Source organism: Onychomys torridus, chromosome 14 (assembly GCF_903995425.1).
Source record: "Onychomys torridus chromosome 14, mOncTor1.1, whole genome shotgun sequence".
In the NCBI taxonomy this organism is placed as follows: domain Eukaryota; kingdom Metazoa; phylum Chordata; class Mammalia; order Rodentia; family Cricetidae; genus Onychomys; species Onychomys torridus.
In genome coordinates, this window is record NC_050456.1 from 7,541,586 (window position 1) to 7,564,324 (window position 22,739).

Consider the following 22,739-nt stretch of genomic DNA (forward strand, 5'->3'; position numbering starts at 1 on the left):
TTTAAATTTTTTTCTTTTTTTAAACTTTGATATGTTGGATATTTGAAAAATGTCACAGAATTATATACCCATACAAAGTTTCTTTTAATAACCAACAGGTGTGAAAAATTCCACATATCATTTATTCAGACAGCTCATACTAGGCACATCCAAACTCCACTAGTACCTTTTACCACTAGGGTAAAAGACATAAGGTCCAGTGATGGGTGCATGTCAACATACATTTTGCAAAACCACACAAAGAATGTTAACACAGTAAGGTTTAAACTATGGTTGCTATGGAAGTTCAGAGAATGAAATACCCATGAAAACTGAGAAATCTCAGAATAAGTACTCTTGTATTGGCTGTTACATAAATAGATGTTCGCCAGATGAATGAAGTAGAAAGAGGATTTGTGAAAGGGCATGGTTGTCAACCGGGAGCATCTCACCAAGGATGGAGAATAAGGGGAAGCTTAAGAGATGGGCTGTGGGCTCACAGTGAAGATGTTTGTGTATTACCATGTGACTGACTAGTGGGTAGGAATATCCAGGAGTGAGCGACCCCTCTCCCTTAGATGTCAGAGGGCTGTTCTAAACTTTCTGTTCATGGACGTGGAAAGGAAAGTAACTGAGAATGACTCTAATGTCTTTGAGACACTATATATCATAAATTAAGGTAAAAAGGTTTGTTTGTTGGAGATTTAGAGATGGGGTAATAGATTGGTTTCTTTCAGAAAGAAAAGATTTAAAATTTCCATGTTGGAACAATTTGGCAGTTTTGTGAGCTGAAATGTTCATGTGCAGCAATGAAGCTTATGCCATTTGCTTACAGGAATGTACATTATAAAGTATATAATCCTATTTTCCATATGGGATAATTCTTATCTTTATTACTTAGGTCCATTACACTATTAAGATCTGTGGAAAGAAGATATTCTTCTCATAGTAATCTATTAAGAGAATATATTTAAGAATTTTATGCTGAAATATTTTAAAATATTTATTTAAATTCTAATTAATAAGAAAACGCTCACTGGAGGACTAGCAGTCGCTGCACTATGACAGCGTGAGCATCATTTCTTACTTCCAAGCTATGTTATCTTTATGTCTGTGTCCTTTCTGTTGAGAACCACTAGTTCTTTGAGCATTATACATGTGATATTATAAAGAATGAATTCATAAAATATCTTTAAGTAGAAACCTATATGCTTGTGACACTGAGGTATGTAATGTTTCTGAAAAAAATTATTACTGGTTTTTACTAAAATCCCTTCCTTCCACATTTTCACATTTGTAGAATTTACAGAAAATTCCAGTATCTACTAAATCCTCGTCAGGTTTACAGTCTTTCTGGGAATGGACCAATGCCAGGGTAAGTAAGCATCAGGATAACTTTGTTATCATTGACTCACTTAGTAGTCACTAATTAAATAACCAGTGTGATAATACAGAAAAGTCATTTAACTTCTGCAGAGGGATCAGTATATGAACAAAATAATGGTAAGTACATAAGAAGAGAAAATCCACATGATGTTCTTCAAAATAGCTAGCAGAGCACTCCAGCTTGGTGTCTGTTCTAAGTAGTGTAAACACACCTCATAATATGAGAGAGAGAGAGAGAGAGAGAGAGAGAGAGAGAGAGAGAGAGAGAGAGAATTAAAGCTACTAAACCTTGTTTGAAGAATGACTTTTACTTGTTTAATATTAAGTATAGATTTGTTACAGACTGAAAAAAGAAACTAATTAACAAAGACTAGAAGTCATAATATAATTTTCTCATTTATTATCTGCAGAATCTAATGAATACCACTCTCTTATAACATAGTTTATTATTAATAGGTAAGGCATAGTGGAATAAAATTATATTTTCAACCTGAAACGTACTATTGATGAAATAAATATAGACTGAACTAAATTATCATTAATTTGGCCTCATTAAGTTATTAATGTCATCCTCTTGCGGTGACCTCTTTTCTCTCTATCAGCATGGCAGCAAACATCAGACTACATAAAGCAGAGAGAAGCTGAATAAGCTTTTGTGTTCCCTATAAAAAACAAAAGGAAACACAAATGAGTAGAGTTTAAAATCAGTCCTGTAGGCTGTTTCCCAAGAACTAGAAGTGAGTACTTAATGGTTTGTTCTTTAAAAACTGAATAAAATTTGTACCATGATAGTATATGTAAAATAGTGTTAATAAAGCACAATTATCATAGTATCCCACAACTGTATCTGTCTTATACCTCTCACTGCTTGCCATCCGGAAGAGATTTCCAAACACTGAGTAATGTCTACAGAAGCCTCTTTGCCATCAGTGGCAGGCTTTGTTCTAGGACCGATTCCCCAAGGCTGCCTTGTCCAGTTTCACAACTGCCAGCTAAGTCCACAACCGTTCACAGGCAGCAAGTCTTCACAAATGACGTCAAGGCTGAGACAAGTTGTGAGGCTGGCTCAGACACTTTCTTGAGTTCACACTTTTCTTTGCTCTTAAGTCGTCTCTGTACGTCTAAGAAGTAGTTTATTTTGAGGGGTTGAGGGAAGCCCTTCTGCATGTTTATCCACTCAACCTAACTGGCTCCTGTACAGCCTAGCCTCTGTGTGCCTTTGGTGTCTCACTGTACAGAGAGGAATGAGTTAATGATTGGCCAGGAGGCCTGGGATGTTAAGTGGGCCAAAGTCTTCCAGACACATCTCTGCATAGTATGTCTTTAGTAAATGACACTCCTCTGCAGCATCCTTGGGAATGATATTAACGGATGGTTAGTAATAATATGCTTATCTTGAATGTAAGCACATTGTAATAATATTGAGTTTTAAAAGGGTTTTCTCATTTCAGTTCTTTTCAACTACTTGAGGTATCACATGCTTGATTTCCTCTTTACATTTCATGTGTCCTGATATTCTCCACCCATTTTTATAGTAAATAAGAGAAAGTTTCCTATAGCTATGTAGTTGTAATACACCTTCATCACAGAGACACAATTTAGGGAAAGAGTTACATCCCTGCTACTTCTACTCCTTTGTAACGGCTGTGTTTATCTTGAACATACCCATTAAATAGTTTATCTACATTTCTACCTGTTACATTCAAATATGTACATGCTTATATTAATAGATGTTTTTATGTAACTTGGAAGATAAACTTTATTTGCTATATGAATTGTTATTCTCATATTCTCCCTTGAAAGAACATAGGAGGGTGTTTTTTTATTTGTTTAGAAATTTACATTTCACTTTTTCTAAATGAAGAATAAAAATCCATAAGTTAATTATCAGTTCCATTATTGACTATTTAGATGAGTTATTTTGAAATTATCAAACTACCAAATCCACTCTAAGAAAATGTTACTATAAACTTATGTATATTTTTTAAAGTATTTTAAAAAATTCATAAAATAAGTTGCAACAGGTTAAGTGTCTTGTTTGATAATATTTTAAGTCTTAAAGCTTTTTCCTCCTAAGTTTCTATGAAAAGTTTGAATTATAATTAAAATTAAACTCCAATAAAAGCATATAATGTGTATTTCTCATAACCTTTTACAAATTGATTATCTTCTGCAATTTTTACATTTCTGTAATTTGATAGGTGAGCATACATTAGTATCATTTCTGTATATATGTTTGATCAATTATACAATTTTCTCTTCCTGTATCTACTTTGCTAGCAACAGGTACACAGCCTCCTCATTATAGAAAACCATGGAAAAATTGTGAAGTTGTTTACTGAATTGGGGAAAAAATGAGAAAGCAGAGGTTTCAGAACAGATAGAAGAGAGGATAGTTTAAGAAATCAAAATCATAGAAGTAACAACAGTCCTGAGAAATCACATCTGATTGGTTTCGCTGCTCTCTGAGTGCAAACGTCCCAGCAGCACACACGTCTGTCTCACGTGGTCTTGTCCAGCATGCAGCTGACAGTCTCGGCTGCAGTTCTAGAAACTATCTACATGGATTGTTTCCTCAGAGACAGTGAAAGACAGTCCTGGTAGTAAACGGCTCTGCATGTCTCCAACAGCGACAATTACAGTCTCACACACCCTGTGAGTGTCTCTGGGAAACTCTGGAACGACAATGCTCTTTTCTCTCTTTTTTTTTATTGAGTCTCAGCATATACAGATGCAAGCAGAAAAATTGAAGCATACCTTCAAATACAAATTTATTAAAATGATATACTTTTTATATAGCCCATCAAATAGATATGTGGTCAAACTATATTAGAACAATATATTGTAATTTTAAGCAGAACATAAAAGAAAAAACCTTGAGATAATAAACCATTCTTCCCAGTAAATTTTGTGGGATGATTTGGAGGGAATAAAGGACAGGGAAAGATGATTTATTTAAATTATAATTTCAAAAAATAAAATAATAATAAAACACATTTTTCCCCGCCAAATTGGTCAATGTAACATGATGGGTCATGTTACTTTCTATTGCACTAATAGTGAATGAAATTGAAGGTAGTTCAGCTTTCACAGTTATTGAGTCACAGGAAGACCATATTTAGAATTTTTTCTTTTAAAATGTAAAAATTCTTCTTGCTGCTTCAGTACACAGAACATTGAGTTCACATATCCACCATGATTCATCACTCATGAGTCCCTTTACCTACATTCTGTCCTTCATCCTCTTTAGGGTTTCAGCTCTGTTTGGATTTTACCATAGTCTCTCTCTCTCTCTCTCTCTCTCTCTCTCTCTCTCTCTGATGCACGCACACACGCATGCATTGCACACACACATTTTGGGCTATGAGATGTTGTTTATTTGCTTCTGAGTTTGCTTGTGACCTGACAGTAAGCAATTGACCTTACAATTGTACTTACCAGGAACATCAATTTTCCTGTAAATTTCATTTTTACATTTTTCTTTACAACTGAATAATATTACATTGTATTATTTCCTGTCTACTGTGAATAAACCTGGGTGTCAAGTTTCCTTGTGGTAGGACATGGAGTTCTTGGGCTATATGTTCAGTAGTGGAATACTGAACCAGAGTATAGTGTTTTATATATATAGATACAGATATATATAGAATATATGATATATAGTATATACTATATATATAGTATGTTATAGTAAAATATAGTTTTATATATGTGTATGTATGTATATATATGTATATATAAATATAAATAAATGTGTGTACATGGAACTCTCAAATTGATTTCCATAATGGCTATACTATTTTGCTCTCCCACCAGTAGAGAATGATGGTTTCTCATTCCCCATACTCTCCTCAGCATCTGTTGCCTGATGCCTTGAGGATAGCCATTCTGATTAGGTGAGGTGGTGTTTCCCATCCCAGCTGTAGAGCAGCACCAAAGTACACAACCTGGGAAAATTAGTGCCAGTGTCAATGCCAGCAGCAAATATCAGATCTATTTTTGTGCATGTTTTTTGAGTGCTATATACAAATAGCCTGAAAATATCAAGTTGGTGGTTTCAGCTTCCAATTCAGTGAAAGCATCATTGTAACTCATAGTGGCTTGTCTTTTGTTGTTGTTGTTTCAAAACTTTGAAACTGTTTGTGCTGGGGACTAAGAGGATGGGAAGCAATTTCATGTTCATTGGTAGAAATCAGCAATCATGCAATCAATACTCAAGCACAAAGGCAGAGGGATTGCTGCAAGTTTAAAGTCAACCTGGTGTATATAGTGAGTTTTAGGCTGGTGGGGGCTTCCTAGGAAGACACTGTCAGAAAACCATAATATCCCAAACAAAAAATTGAAAGGTTAGAAGGCAACGTGGATGGTTCTGAAGCAATATTACTAACATCTCACTAGTGTTTACTGTCATTTGAATGTCCACAGCTTCCCAGATGATGACATGCAGGTCGCATAGAGATGCACCAAATTACTAAACAGTTTGCTGTCTGGATGTCCCAGATATGACAGAACCTCTGTCACCTTCCAAATAAAGTACTAGTTATTTTCAACTGTTACAAAATCAGTATTTTATATTGCTTCAGTAGGTTGCCATATTGAGTGAGCAGACCATGTTGAGCTTGATGACTTTTTGCCAAAGACTCAAGTACTACAAAAGGGAATACCTCATGGGCCCAGCCTTTGTTCAAATGACTGTTGTCATGCATAGACAGTACAGTTCATAATTGGTTGAGAAGCATATCAAACTCTTAGCAGTCTTATGAGACACTGAAGTCAAATAAAGATCAAACTAAAGATGTTGGCCTGTACTTCCAGTGAAGCCGTCCTCTGCTCTGTGCCAAGGCAAGCTCTGCAAGGCTGTCTTGTCCCCCTGTCTTTATTTCACTGCCCCACAGCCAGTGTCTCCTTCCACTCCTGGTTCTAGATGTGTTCTCCTTGGTTATAGGTCAGTTCTCCTTGGTTATAGGTCAGAGCCTGTGCAAGTGTCCTTTTCCACACAGTGCTTTTGAAATGTGCCAGTCTGTAGAATCTCTGGGTTAATCTAATGGCCTCTGTGATTTTTAAATTTCAACGGAATCACTTTTCTGGTCTGTTTTCTCCCCAGAGCTACACACACATACACACATACACACACACACACACACACACACACACACACACACGCACGCACGCACACATGCACACTTGTACATGTATGCCTGCATGCATGCATGAGTGCATGAATATGTGCCTCTGTGTGTGTGTGTGTGTGTGTTTGTGTGTGTGTAGCATCTCCTCCAAGGACTTTCACTATGGTTCTGATTATCATTTTCAGGGCATCTGAAGTTTGAGTGTTTTATACAAGTGGACTCTTTCCTGATAATGAATATAATTAGCTGAATATATTACTAAGAAATATGTTAGTTGATTAAAAATGTTACATAATAAATATTGCTCTCTGGTCTTCGTAGAATGGGGTTATTTTTCTCCCACACTATTAAAATAAACAATCATGTCTCTTTTAATATATTCTCCACATGCTACTGTTACTTACACCAAATCTATCTCAAGTGTTTTGGGTACCTAGAAAGTAGCTGAGAGGGCCAGGCAAATATCATGACAGCCTGCCCTAATAACTCAGTTAAGAACTAGGTCTCAGTCCCTGCTCTTTGGAAGTGAGCATGCAGTTTCTAAGAGCCACGAACATAGGACAATCAATCTCTACCACTCCCAAAAGCAAGGATGAGAAGGCCTGGTACAGGCAATAACCAAATTAGGACAAAGCCTGGTACTTGTCCAGGCTTGCCCCCAGATGCAAAAACTGTACCCATAACCAGCCCCTGACTAACCCTGACCAATTAGAATGTACTAATATGATTGCCACTCCCGTAAATCAATCATATCTGTGATGACCTAACTGCCCTAGTAACTCCCCTTAGCTGAGATTAAAAGGAACCTGCAAGCTTCTCTTAGGGTCATGATATTTTGCCTTTGTGTAGGATGGATGGCCTCAGCCTGTTGGTTATAAACATGCTTGCTGACTGCATACATGCATGGTGATTTTTATGGGACTTCTCCACAACCCTAACAGTAGCTAGCATATTGTCTTTTGACTATAAACTACAAAAAAGCACAATTTATTCATAGGTCACCATTAAAAAATTAATTTAAAGTATATTTCATGAATTGAAACAAAATATAATATTCTTAAAAAAGGGAAATTCTTTTATACATTGCTCATCATAAATAAGAATATGCTTAAATTTGAGAAATATACTTTTTTGATTATTTTGTTTTATATACTAAGACTAAATGTAAGACAAATATTAATTTTAAAATAACTTAACAGTCCGTCTATAGATTCACACTCAACTATCAGACATGTTTCTGTAAGTGAATTCTTGGAAGATATATTCCTATTAACAACTTGGATTTTTTGTAACAGATTCCATATATTTTGTCATTTAATTAATTTAAAATATCATTTTAAATAACATTTTCTACCATATTTTTATTTAAATAAAATCCTCTTCAGTCAGTTTATGACCTCTTACATATGTCTCTTGATACAGCATCATGTTAGAGATAATGATATCACATCACAAAATGCCTCACAAAACTAACAAAGTGCTTAACAAAATTCAACCAAACCCTATTACAACTATCTAAAAAAATGCAAAAATCTGTTATTCCCTAATGTAAATATAAAGTATTCATCCCACTTCTTCACAGGAATTACCATAAAATATAATGTAGGCAGGGCTGAAACTCTTCTAAAATTAAACATGTAGACAAATTTTGGGGGTTGTCTTGGGCACTGGGATGACTACATTTCATTTTCAATTTTAAAATCTAGTTTAAAGATCTATAGATTAATGAAGGTAAGAAAACATAACAGGCTGATGTAATGAATATTACCAACTTGTTTGTCTTACACATAAGTTCCCTCACCTGAGGTCTTCTAGTCTTCAGCCATTATGTTGTTCATTGATCAAATCAAGACCACAAAGACATTGAAAATTCTAAACTGTCATTGTTTGTACAGTTAAACAATTGGAATAGTATTTAGAATGACATACATTGTTATTTATAAATTATTATTTATCCAGACTTCAAAAACACTCTAAAATAAAGAAAATATTATAACAATCATACTCACATGAGTAAATATTTAAATATTAATATCATCCATATCTATGTGTACACACACACACACACACACACACACACACACACACACCACAGGAACACACAAACACATATTTAAAAAAATACTTTGTTAGTTGTTTTTCTGTTCCTATGACAAAATACCATAATCCAGGGAAAAGCCAAAAATGTCATTTTGGCTTACATTTTCAGAGGGAAAGTCTATTATTGTCATGCAAGGAGGCAAGGAAAATGAGGCTGAGAGATCATACCTTCAATTGCAAAACACAGAGAAAAGGAATTGGAATTGGAGAGAGGTTATAAACTCTCAAATCCCACTCCAAGTGATATACTTTCTTGGGCAAGGCTCCACCTTCAAAAAGTTCTACAACTTCCCTAAATGGCACCATCAGTTTGGGACCAAATTTCCTAACACAGGAGCCTATGAGGAAAAATTCTCAACCAAAAAGTACCAACATCTACTGCACAACTTAACTGTTAATTTTCTGACAAAGAAAAGTTTAAATTAAAGGCCCATCTAACAGTATCAAAGAAGGGAAGAACAATGTCAGAGTCAGGGTTTCAGAGAGTCTGTTGTGAGACTATGTCTCCTGGTCATCTCAGAATCCATACCCATAGAATCTCACCAAAAGGTTGGCCTAAATGTGAGCTAAGACAACAGGCATGCCAAAGTGGGTGGGAGAAAGAAAACAAGGCCTTGACTCTTGGTACAGTAAATTCAGTGATGCTGAGAACTAAGAAATAAGTCTTTCCCAGGGAAGTGCATGCCAATTAGTTATCCAACACCAAATGGTCAGATCTGAAAACATGCATAAAAGTAACATTATACAGACCAAACAGGTTATATTTAGGAATAAATATGCATATATATCCATATTTCATGTAATAACAGTTAGTAAAAGAAAAATGACTGTGAATTTGAAAGAGAATGATGAGGTATATGTGCAAGTCTTTGGAGGAAAGAAAGGAAAGGGAAGAAGTGGAGAAGGAAGAAGAACAACAAGAAGAAAACAAAAGCCCTCTTCCCTCCTCCATCTTTCCTGCCTTTCCAACACCTCTTCATTTGCTGTAGTCGCATTGCAAGCTGTAATGTGTCACACATTTACTCTTTTGTCCAATCAGACCCACCCACAAATGTTCAGTGCAATCAGTTATTGGTCTGGTTCAAGGCCTTTGACACATCATCATCACTGATAGCTCAGATGGCCTGCTGTTGCCCTGAGTCTTGGAGATCCTGTGGTTATCACTCCAGCATGGCTCTGTTGATAGCATGACTGTCAGATGCCAGCATGGCCACAGCTTGTGGTCTAGACCTTGGGCATCTGTGTCCCCTTTGGTAGCAACATGGACCACAGACTACATCTGTGGTAGGACCAGAGACCCAGACCAGAGACCCACTTTGGCAGCAGCATCATGGCTCCAGGTCTCAGCACAGGCCACTCAGATTGGCATGGCAGCAGCATGGCCCATGGAAACCAACATGGCCCTAGGTGGCAGCTCAGACCCTTGGCATAAGTATGGCCTTCAATGGTATCAGGAGATTTGGACATCAACACAATATTCTTCCTATTTTTTAATATTTATTTTTTTCTAAACCACATACCCTATTAATAATTTCTATTATTCATAATATAAATTCTAATAATTTATAAATCATTTTCCTCATATTTCCTCAACTTGCCAACTAATTAACTTTTACCTAAACTTTAATTCTTATATATTCACATCTACTGAGAAATGTTTCATCTCTACATAATCTACATTGACTACTCTAAAAAATATCTCAAAGTTACTTGGAACTTTTGTCCGTCTTCAGTAAATCCATAAGATGTTTGAAGACAAGAATTGTACTTTGTGAAATTTAGCTCACTTTCTGACATAGAGTTGTAATCCATAAGCCTATGTTAAATAATTGAATGGGTTTATTACATGTTACATGTTTTTCGAGTCATTTTCCTGAGGAAAATATATGGATTTCATATATGTTTATAAACCAATGATGTTTAAATAGTCAGTACCTTTAAGGAGAGGAGCTTCTATAATACAATTATAAACTTCATTGCACATGTACAGAAGTAAACATGGTATAGAAATCACATAGTAAGTATGATAAACTTTCTTTTCAGGCAAATAATAGGCAGTTTTTATTAATTGATCCTGGCAAAGTAAGTTTAATTTTTTCTAAGAAAGTCTAAATGTATTTCCTTTCAAATGTTTTCTTATATCACATTCTAAGTTAATTCAACAACCATCATAAACAAAATAAAAACTAGACCTATTTATTCATTATAAAAATATTAGTATGAAACTACAAGTTTGTGTACATTTACTAAACTGACCTGAATAGATTAACCATGCTGCTGTTATAGTATAGAATTAGAAATTGTGAACTTTGAAATTATAACTGTGGTTTTTATTTGGAAACATTAAGATCAAAGTTCACTTATTGAAATATCTGGAAAATTGCTTTGTATGTCTTTTAGAACTCTCTCGCTCACTTTGGTATTCATTTATTTATATTACAATCACAAAATAGCATGCATGCTCTTGGGCTAAATACCAAAGCAAAATTGCTTGTCTAAATCTGCATTTGCCTTAAACCCAATTAAACCAAGGTATGTTCCTGCCTGAAGCATGCTCCCTTGGATAGCTTGGCTCTCTAGGAGCCCTGCAATATCCCAGAGCCTCTGCCACCAGAGACAGGCAGCAGTGTTACAGTCTGGAAGCAGATGTAGAACCCTGGTGATGGAGTAAAGCCATGTGAAGGTACCAAGCCATCCAAACGTCTCCAGCACTGACATCACAGGCGGACTCCAGTCAACAGTTTAAGTCCATTGCTAGTTCTGGTGTGACTGACAACCCAGTCTTCCTACCTGAGCACTTTCACCCTGCCTCTTTGCTTTGGCAGTAAGCTTTGTTTTCAACCTATGGAGGGAAACCCCTCAAGGTTCATAAGAAACATTATTCTACTTCACCCCTAAATTAGAAAGCCCAGCTGCTGGGTGGGAGGTACCTACCTTTGTCTTATGGCAGCTCTTCTTGAGTTTCTGAATTCAATTTCCTAAATGCCTTTTTAATTGAAAAATAGATTCTTGTCTCAGATCAGTTTCCCCTCCCTCCACTCCTCCCACCTGCTTCCAATCTTTCTCTCCCCCGGATATATTCCCTTTATTAGACTTTTCACTTCAGCCATAGCAATTTAAAAATTTTCAGTAAGTTTTCCAGTCATATAGCTTACATTTTAAAATAGATTTCCAAATAGATGCATACATGTTACCACATACACACAACATATAAACATTCAAAGAAAGAGGCTCATGAAGATTTGCCATAAAATTCAGTGCATATTTGTAGCATAAAGTACAAAAGTAAATACTGAGTTCTGTTAATTGACTTTTGAGCGCAAGACAACACACAGTTATAGATGAGAAAAATGGCTACAAACAAGCATTGTGTTATGTTCTTCAATATTAAAAGAGAAACTCACAACCAATTTTGGTGTAATGATCCAACATTCTCTTGCTATTCCAGACTTGGAGGTCAGGTGTCTTGGCACAATGCTGTGGCCCAAGTGTTTGGAAGCATACAGAGGAAGATTTGGGTTTTGACAATAGCCTTACCTATAACACCAGTTCCAGGTCAATCTGTGCTACATAGTCAGAACCTTGACTCCTAAAACAGAGTTATAGTTCCTGTTTCTATAAAAGAGAATGCATGTGAGTGTTCCTCAGATGAACACAGCAGATTGGCCTCCAATGCAAGAACATTCAGAAAGGGCAAGTGAATGGGGGATCTGCCCTTCCAAATGAGCATAGATTCTATTATTAAAGTATCACAGATGTCCTTATCGTCCTGTGTCAGTTAAGCTGCACCTTTCTCTTGTCTATTTCTGTTGCTCTGAATCTCCATGTTTTATTTTCAGAAAACAAAACAAACAAAACAAATCCTAACTCATCACAAATCCTAGTGGAGCACAGTCAAAACTAAAAATGATCTAGAATTTTTATATAAAATTAGCTATTTGGTCCTTAACATAAATGTATATTGGTAACTATTTAAGGCATCTTTCAAAGTCATTATTTCTGGCTGGGGAGGTAGACTAGTAGATAAAGTGCTTGTGACAGAACCAATAGAGCCCAAGTTCAGATTCCGTGTAGAGGGACCAGGTCAGGGAAGGGAGACATGCGGAGAACTGGAGCTCACTGATAACCCAGTCTAGCCAATCAGTAATTTACAGTTCTTTCAGATAACATAGGTTGATTCACAACAACTCCACAGGGGTGCACAACTGTCTGTAACTCTAGTTCTGGCCTTCATGGGCACTAAGTATGCATGTGGCATACACACAAATATGCAAATAAAATAGTTGTATATGTAAACTAATAATAAAGACTTTTTAAAAGACATAAAGGGTAGAGAGATGGAAAACCAGCATCTGGCCTCCACATGCACATATAAACTTCTACACCTGCACTCACACTGAACAAATAAGCATGCATACAGTACACAGACACACACACACACACACACACACAACATTTCCCAGCTAATATAAGAACCTGAGTTACAAAAAGATGTTCATGAAGGTATTTTAATATATTAATGAACTTATGAATAGTTCTATATAAGATAAAATGCTTTAAATATTATTCTTGGTTAATCATTGAAAATGACTTGAAAGAAATTTTATACCTCTTTAATAACATTGTCCAAACCTCATGCACACTTGTCAATAAGCCAGTTTTATAGAACTTATTGTTTACTGACTTCTTGTACTTTTTATAATACTCCAAAAATTAATACTTACTGAGATAGCATCAGTGGTTTACAGGAATTAATGCTCACAGGCATTTTCTCACTTTATCTTTTATTCTTCCTTCTATCTCTTCTCCACTCCTAAAGCATTTGCATAATCAGTGTTTCTGAGACATCAAGGGACAAGAACTTGATGTTTCATTTTTTGTGTGTGTTTTACTAAACTATTTCTCTCAAATCTGTGAAATGAGTTCTGGTTATAATGGTAGTGGCATTGACTTGTACTTTAGGATCATAAATAAGAGTTCTAATCATTCTATACAATTATTCTATACAACAAAGTGAGGATGCTTTGACAAGGAAATAATTCTTATAATTAGCTTTCCTCTTGGCAGGACGTGCTGGGGAGGGCTATCTTAGGTTGGCAAGCCCTGTATTTGAAGCAGATCTTTATATATTTTAGAGGAAAATTATCAAATGAAAAATCCCTTCTGTGACATGACTTCGTTGCACAAGTTGTAGAACGAAACTTTGGGAGACTTAAATGCATTTTGAATCCATTTTGAGAAGACACTGAAGTTTCAGTAACATTATCAATGAGTATATGGTGTTCATAGACACCTCCTGGGTCTAAGAAAACAAGAGAGAAACTCTGAAGAATTGGATTTCTAGCTTAGTGTGCTAGCTGATACCTGTGCTTATAGTACCTGAAGGCTTAAACAAGAAGCTCATCACCAATTCAAGTATAGCCTAGTTTACATACTGAGTCTCAGTGCTACTGAAAAAATAAAACTCACTTTTGTGCATTATAAATACAGTGGCAAAACAAAATAGTATTACAAACTAGAAATCCACCCTGAATTAGGAGGCAGCTACAAAGCCATGGGATATTGTGATTTAAAAAAAGAAATGAAAGGGAATACATGCAACTGTGAATATGAATTGAACACAATAATAAGAGAGGAGAATGTATGCTAAAGTCAGAATTGATAACTTTTGAAGCATGCTCCTGTAGTTACTCTATGTGCTAAAGAGGAGGAAAAATGAAAGCTGGTGACATGATAATGCCATTTGTGAGCCTTCAGTCTCATAATTATTCAATGCAAAGGACACAGACATAAGTAATAAAATAAGCAATAGTGCTGTAAAAACATTTAAGCCCCTTTTAGTATAAATAATGTCTAATACATACAATGCTTAATAACATGCACTTATTTGTTCTGTATGCCCAGTGTAGTTCTGACTATTACAGGAACATCTTGAATAAACACCAATGTTTGTGCTCTCTGAATAACAAATTTTAACCTTAGAATCAAAATGAATACCTGAATTTTCTTAAGAAATCTGATTATCACACACTTTTAAAATTATAGCGTGTGGACTAGAAGTCTTTTTTCTTTCTGAAAATATTTCTCATTTGTGTTTTTAGAATACTGTTGTCAGAAATGAGAGCTTTATAACATTTACATCTATTCCATCTCAAGACTTAAAAGGAATATTAGCTTTTGAGAGTAAGCATGACCATTGTTCCAGATACATTTTGTTGAGTCCAGAAGACTTACAAGATTTGTCTCCCTAAGAGTGTTTTAAACTAAAGAGAGATTGTTGTACAGCAGAACTCTACAATGTGGTCCACTTGAATAACTGGGACTTTATGACTTGCTCTAGAGATGGCTATTGAACCTTTACAGTGGAGCTACTGAGCTCAGTTGTTAGCATAAGATTATTTTCAAATTAACAACTGCAGATAAATTCTCTAGGGAAACAAGTGGTGTTATGGACTACATTGAAAATTCAATAATAATTAATATTCATAATCTATTTGAAGTTTTAGATTTAAAAAGTATGCACTAAATAACCTAGACAGACTCAGGTACAAACTAAGATAATTTCCTTGAAAACTGATTATAGCCATTGATCTTCCCACTAAAATAATTACAACTGATAGAAAGTGCACAGAGGCATCCTTCTGGAATCTTCTCATTACCTTATCCCTTATTACTGGGAGGAAGAATAAGAAGCAGGTGTTCTTGACTGCTGTCCTGTAAAAAGATGTAATGTGAGACTTTATTTTGGTTCTTAACAAATCTCTTGAATTGATGCAATATTGTAGCTGCATCTTCTGTTCTGATTGCTGTGAGCATACTTCCCCATTGTCCACTTGATACTGTTTCCAACTGTAAGCAGAACTATTCTCTGTGTCCAATTGAGCCTGAATTTTGAGTTTTAAAAAATTGTCTTTGTGGCTCCTTTGCATCAACATGGTAGGCAAAAGAGTTGGGGAAATACAGGAGTATTTTTTGACCTACAAACGTGCACGTGCGCGCGTGCGCGCTCGCACACACACACACACACACACACACACACACACACGGGGGGGGGGGGAGAAAGAGAAAATAACTACATCATCTTTTTATGTGCTTACGTGTAAAGAGCACAGGAAAGCAGGAGCTGATAATGAAAGCTGGAGCTGATAATTTCATCTTAATGATAAGCTGAAGGAAGCTCACACTAAGAATGATTACAGGATTTTTCTAGCCCCCTATTCAGTGAATGGGTGGAATACGGAATGAATGAATCCCTAAGGAAAATTGAGTAGATTGAGTGAAGAGCCAATGACGAGAATGTTAAAAGAGAACAAGATTGAATTACAGGTGACGCAGCACCCTGGAATAGAACGGTGGTGAGTTTGGATATGTAGACATCACTGCAGTCAGCCATGTGAAAACTTCTGCTGACATGCTTTGAAAGCTTCTTCAGCTTCCAGTGCCTATGTGTTCAGAAATACAGATGAGGGCTATGATCTGCTATAGAATTATAACTAGAAAAAGCTGAATTAGGAAGAATTACAAAGCACGTATTTTCAATACTGTTATTTATGTTTAATAATCTTTCAATAATTATTAAAGGGGTTTAAGCATTTAGAACCCTCTATTTAAAAGGAATCACCAGCAATTGTTTCTCTCCAAATGTTACCAGATTTAAGAAACTTACAAAATGATACACATTTCAAAAGTGAAAGAAATCATAATTGATAAGAAGAAAGAGTAGGTCTATTATGACCCTGAGGGTCATTACAGAAGTTGACAAACCAAATCTTCTTTCCTACAGTCATGTAAGTCCACAGTTGCCTGTGGAATGAAGGAAAGGCTGCAAGATGTTTCCATAGAGCAGGCATATGTAAATTTACATCTCCACACTATTTCAACTAGAGAAATCATATCATAGTTTCCAAAGAGTACTTACTCAGAGAAAAAAATACTAGTACTTAAGGATAAACTCCTAGAGTGTACCAATCAAAGAGGGGAAAAAAAGAATTTTGTATAACAAATATAATTTGAATTCGATATATACTAGAATTATTCCATTTAACACAAAGAACAAAAAATGATTAGTCTGTATGAGTACTCACATTTGACTAAATATTAAAATTCTAGCGAGTAATATGAAACAGAGAAGCAGACCTATTATAAAACTGAAACCACTGATGCTATTTTAATTAGTATGTAGCACAACTATATGCAAAAATATAAATAATATAAGTAAACAAAAGATAGGTACAAACAGTAATATTACTGTTTTTATAAACAATATATAATAGGTAAATTGTTTCCCAGTGAAAAGTAACATTAGTATCAGCAGACATAATTTTATTTCTCTTTAAAATGAAAATAAAAAGTAATATGATTGTTTTTATAAACAATATATAATAGGCAAATTGTTTCCCAGCAACAAGAAACATTAGAATTATCAGACATAATTTTATATCTCTTTAAAATGCAAATAAAACTATCTGGATATAAAACATATGTTATATTTGATATTTCTATTCAGAAAATTTAAATTTTATTCAAAAATACTAAGTAATAAGTATATTTAATATCTTATATTTAAATAAGAGGAATTATATTATACTTATGATTAATTAGTTATATATGTTCAAAATTGATTTTTGTTTCATATTTTTGTAGAATATTAGTTTACTTCAAAAGCATATATTTATTTTTATTCATTTTTTTTTTTTTTTGGTTTTTCAAGACAGGCTTTCTTCATGTAGTTTTGGTGACTATCCTGTGTCTTACTCTGTAGACCAGGCTGGCCTCGAACTCACAGAGATCCGCCTGTCTCTGCCTCCCAAGTGCTGGGATTAAAGGCATGTACAATTGCCACCCAGCTAAAAGCATATATTAAAAAAAGAATTTAAGCCAAGAATTGTCATATCCTTTGATATATACACTTCCTAGAAAGCAAAAGTGATTGGAAGAGAGTGGTGGTGCTGATCCACAGATGGACAAATCCATGAAAGGGCAGGATAGAATGAGCTCTCATGCTTTAAAATTAGGTTTAAATTGCAGTCGTCTGGGTGGACACAATTATTTAGTGAATGTAACAATAAATAAAGCCATATAGAAAAACTTGTTAGACCAAAACAAAGGTAGATAGAAGGTAAAGTGAAAGAGGAACTGTATGTGAATCCCTTTCTTATTGCAAATAGGGAACATTCACTTACACAAGTCAGTTATTTATCAGGAGATTTCTAAATTTGAATACATTATAACTGAATTAATTTTAATTGAAATCCACATCAATGGATATCTGAGTAAAAAGAATGTTCAATTCATAAAAGATTTCTACAAAATACAATGAAATGAATAAAATCAAGACAAATTAAGAAATTTGAACAAGAATCAAAGAAATAGAAAGTAATTAAAAATTTTCTTTTTAAGGAATTGAAAAGTAAAGAACCAAAATATTAGAGAGAATGTGCTAAGTGGAATACATATGTTTAAACATTTGTTTGATGTCTTTCAGAAATCAATTGCATTGTCTTGTAGTGTTGCATATCATTATACTCTGTAAGTAAACACTGCTTGTAATTGTAGGAAGCAGATACAAAAATCATCTTTATAACAACATGAGTCTATCAGCCCAAGTGCCTCTTGAAATGGATTTGAAAATTGTATTCACATAATTGGAATTTCACACATTAGTAAAAATAAAAAAGAAAACATTATACATAGAAAGTTCTAGAGCAACAGCATTGATAAAAGTTAGTTCCATTGCTGGAAGGAAAGATACAAAATGCTGAATAAAATATACTCATGGCCTCCCAGTATTCAGATGGGCTAACCCATGTGAGTGAGGAAGAACTCTTATAGGGAAAAAGGACAGAAAGATACGCAAGTGGTCATTGGTGGTCTGCTAAAGTAGGAGATTGGTACATAGGCATTTATCACATTCGTACATAGTCCAGGTATAACTAGTGGTGAAAGAATGGAAGAAACTATCCATGACATATACAATAGAGGGTTAATATACACATCACAATATCCAAAGGAATGAGTGAAATGTCATTTGTTAAATATCTATGGATTTTATTACCAGATGATAGGTTCAGTTAAATTTTATGCATTTTCTAATATAATTGTATACTGTTTTAATAGCTTTGAAAAATATCTTTAATAAAATTTAATTTAAATGTAATATATCACTCATAATATGTAAATGTTGGTTAAGTAACATTAATACTAAATTGAAGAGATTATTAATGTTTGCATAGTACTGTTCATGGAAAAGGTATATACCTATGGGAATGCTTAACTATGTTCCAAACAGACATTAGATTACACACACACAGTCAAACTGGTGTTTCAAGTCTTGGGAGCCGTGTTGTAATATTCAAGGGTTTCAAGGAATTGGGACCTCTCAGTCCACTCAGGAGTCACTAAGAGCACAAAGTAGAGGAAACAGAACATCGGACTCTAAAACAGCCTTCACACACGTGCAAATTTTCACACACGTGAGACTCAGTAACTAGAATTGTAGTTTTTGTAATAGAGAACAAATCTTGAAAACTGATGTTACTGGGGTCTGAACTCAACACCTCACACATGCCAAGCAAGTAATTTTCCCACCAAGACACTTCTCCAACCTATAATAATGAAATCCCAGACAAGGTTTAAAATGTCATGAAAGCAAATTATTTAATGTTGGAATCCGTTCACTCATGTGACAACCAGCATACAGCACAATTCGAAATGGAATCATAAAGACTTTCCTAAATAATAAAATCCATGAAGGGTCTTATACATCTGCCGGTGGTGGGAATACAGACAGATGTCTCGTTATTGTTTAAAGCTATATTTTTTCCATTTGTAAATATTACGGTCTCATTGATGTTTAAAATGAGCACAGTAGCTGGGTGGCAGTGGCTCACACCTTTAATCCCAGCACTCGGGAGGCAGAGCCAGGAAGATAATCTGTGAGTTGAGGCCATCATGGTCTACACTGTGAGCTCCAGGACAGGCACCAAAATGACATGAAGAAACCCTGTCTCTATCCCCGCCCCCCCGCAAAAAAACGAACACAGTAGTGATGAAGAGATGGCGAAGAGCACCTGATGCTCCACAAGGAACCAGACTTTGGTTCCCAGCATCCACATCACGCTGTTCACACTGTGTCTAACTGCAGCTCAAGCTATTTCTAGACTCCGTTGCCATTCACACACGTAGCTGCTGCCCCCTTTTCTCTCTCCCTTCCTTTTTCTCCCTCCTCCTCCCTCCCACTTTCATATAAATAAAATTCTAAAGTAAATAAGATACATAAGATGCATAATGAAGCTTTCTAGACGGTTATCTGTATATGAGAATTCAAAGTAGAGAAGAAAGACTTTGGTGGTTCTATACTGTATCGTTCCCAATGTTGATCCACGGGACAAAGTGGGCGGGGCGCACCAGCTTCTGCTGTGCTTCCAGGCTTTATTTGCTACAAAATAGCATGTAGGATTTTATAATTGGACACATTACCTGCCTTTGTGACTTTGCTCAAGGTAGGTTGTATTAATGAGTGCCCTGCATGCAGTGGCCACAGGAGCAGTGGGTATTTAGCATAGCTGACCTAGTAATTAAGCTTGAGCACTCCTGGGTAGTAAATCTGATGGCCAGGACAGAGACAAGGTGAACGAAATTTGGCTTCTGTATTGGCAGATCAATAGTCATAAGGAAATTCTGAAGGCTAAAATCCTAACTGCATACTGAATAATTTCTCCCAGTAATGGAGAAAGAAAAGTGTGGAATGTATTATGTTGACTGACATGGTAATAATATGTAAATAATTTTTCAAAAGACAATGGCTGATTGACAAATCTTATTAAAGAAATTACATCACATATGCTAGTCTGGATTGTGTGTTTCAAATCCATCTGGGAGGATGTCCAAATTAATTTCATAATTTAATATATAATTTTTAATTTGGCTGTTTATAAAAATGAATTACATTCTCTATAGGACCTTGAATATATAAATGTAAACAATTTTAAAGGACAAACTCTGGAATATATATTCACAAAAATATACTTGAATCATATGTAAGATAGCAACAAAATACTTAAAGTTGTCATAAATCAAAACTATAATTTGTAAGAGGAAAAGCTAAGAATAAAGGACCATGAGGAAGTTCTCCTGAAATGTAAATGTGTTGTAAAATACTTATTTTTCAGGTTACACTTTTTCCGGGATGTCCCTGACTTCAGAGTGTTAGCATGCGGTGGAGATGGGACAGTGGGCTGGATTTTGGATTGCATAGGTATGAAGACTGTGTTTAATGTGGCCTGGGTGAGACCAGTAATCATACCTTCTGTTGGGTTTCTGTCATCTGTCAGTCTTTCTGTCTATCAAGTATGAAGTATCTAGATGGATAAATTCTGAAAATTCTCACATCTTTCTTTCTTTTCAAATGAGCCCTTGATGGAGTATATTAATAGTTTAAGACATATAATAACTTGGTATTGAGAAGCTGACACATTTTAAACAAATATCTTCTTTAAAATGTTTCAGTCTCTGAGTTGAGTAATTTTTATTAGATAGAAGAACTTTCCAAAGAAGTATTAATTCAAATTATGTTATCTCTATATAAATACAATTTTTTTTGCTTTTAAAGAAGTGAAAATCAGAACATTCTGTCTTGTTATTCACTGAAAAACATTTCAAATTGAAAATGTCATGATGGGAGTGGCAATCATTCGTCCCAGCCTGGAGGCCAACCTCCCATCCTCCAGGTGCCTATGTGCAGTTACTCAAAGAAAGGACATGTTGTCATCAACGCTTTTCTTACAAATCTAACAATTTAACCAAATTTAATGTAACAATTTAATTAGTATTTCATGAAAATAGTCAGTGAAAATTCTGGTATTGACATTCTAATAAAAGACAAAGTATTTATAAATTATCCCTATGCAAAAAAACCCAAAATTCAAGAACTATAAAAATTTCTGAGCAAATGCGTAAATGGTTATATACTGATAAGGATTTTAAAATGAAAACAGTGGAAAAATTTGGTTCAGTGTATCCCCCAAATTCTGCAGTGTTGCACTGTGTTAAACCCATCAACTGATTCATACACGTAGCCACACACTGACTTTATGATTTAGGAGGAAAAAGGAAAGAAAATGTATATTTGTGAGGTTCTTTCAAAGTTTGTGATTTTTCAAATAAAGCATACGGAATTGTGGTGACAGATCTATACTGCCTGGAACCTAAAATACTATGAGATATAAAGGTCAAGCTAAAGAAATAACAAGCAAACAAACCTGATGTACTCAGGTAATTCAACAGCAATGTTCTGCTCATTTGCTTTGAAATATTGCAATACTATGGATAGGGATACTTGATCAGCACTACTATTAGTGCATTTATTTTTGGAATTCTACTCTTCTAAAATAAAAATAGTGTCCTTAGAGTTAATGTTGCAAAAGAAACTTATATATGACCTGACCTATGTTCTCTAGGGACATGTGCTTCATATACCTAAATTCATGAGGATTTTAATAAAGATAAAACAGAAGCAATCACACACACACACACACACACACACACACACACACACACACGGATGGATTATGTAGGATCTCTGCTACTTTCTGAGGAACAATATATGATATGTATTTATCTAATACACTAGTTACCACAACTGCATGAAACTTTGTCATTTGTAATCTTACTTACAAAATTCAGTTGTTGCTATTTACATGTACTTTGTGGAATTCTTTATTCAATGTAAGTTTGTTTTCTTGTTACTATTGATGAATTTAGGTTAAAAAAATTTTTTTTTCATCATCCAATTCCACAGAAAAAGCCAATGTAGTCAAGCACCCTCCAGTTGCTATTCTGCCTCTTGGGACTGGCAATGATCTAGCAAGATGCCTGCGGTGGGGTGGAGGTAAGCCAGCTGCAATAGAATTCTCTGGAAAAGCAGAAGAGTACCTTTTCTGTGTACTAGTTACCATGTGGACAAAATGGGCTGAGCAGTTTAGATGGGGTGATGGGCTCTAATTAAATATCAATTACAGATTTGGTCTTCATAGGACAATTTTTCAAGCATTTCTTGTTTGGGCTTCTTTTGCTTAGAAAATAAGATACACTTGAAAAATTCTAAGTCAATATTTATGATTTTAATTTGCTATTATTATCTTCCAG

General features: G+C 35.0%; 1 protein-coding gene across 5 annotated transcripts in view; it reads left to right on the forward strand.

Annotated features, from left to right (window-relative positions):
- Dgkb (diacylglycerol kinase beta) overlaps positions 1–22,739 on the forward strand; it is a 700,455-nt gene that overhangs the window by 271,488 nt on the left and 406,228 nt on the right. For all 5 annotated transcript variants that reach the window (XM_036205893.1, XM_036205892.1, XM_036205894.1 and 2 more), the window contains 3 exons: positions 1,280–1,354; positions 20,765–20,850; positions 22,393–22,482. In XM_036205893.1, coding sequence (XP_036061786.1) covers positions 1,280–1,354; positions 20,765–20,850; positions 22,393–22,482 — 251 coding nt within the window. The remainder of the gene's footprint in view (positions 1–1,279; positions 1,355–20,764; positions 20,851–22,392; positions 22,483–22,739) is intronic.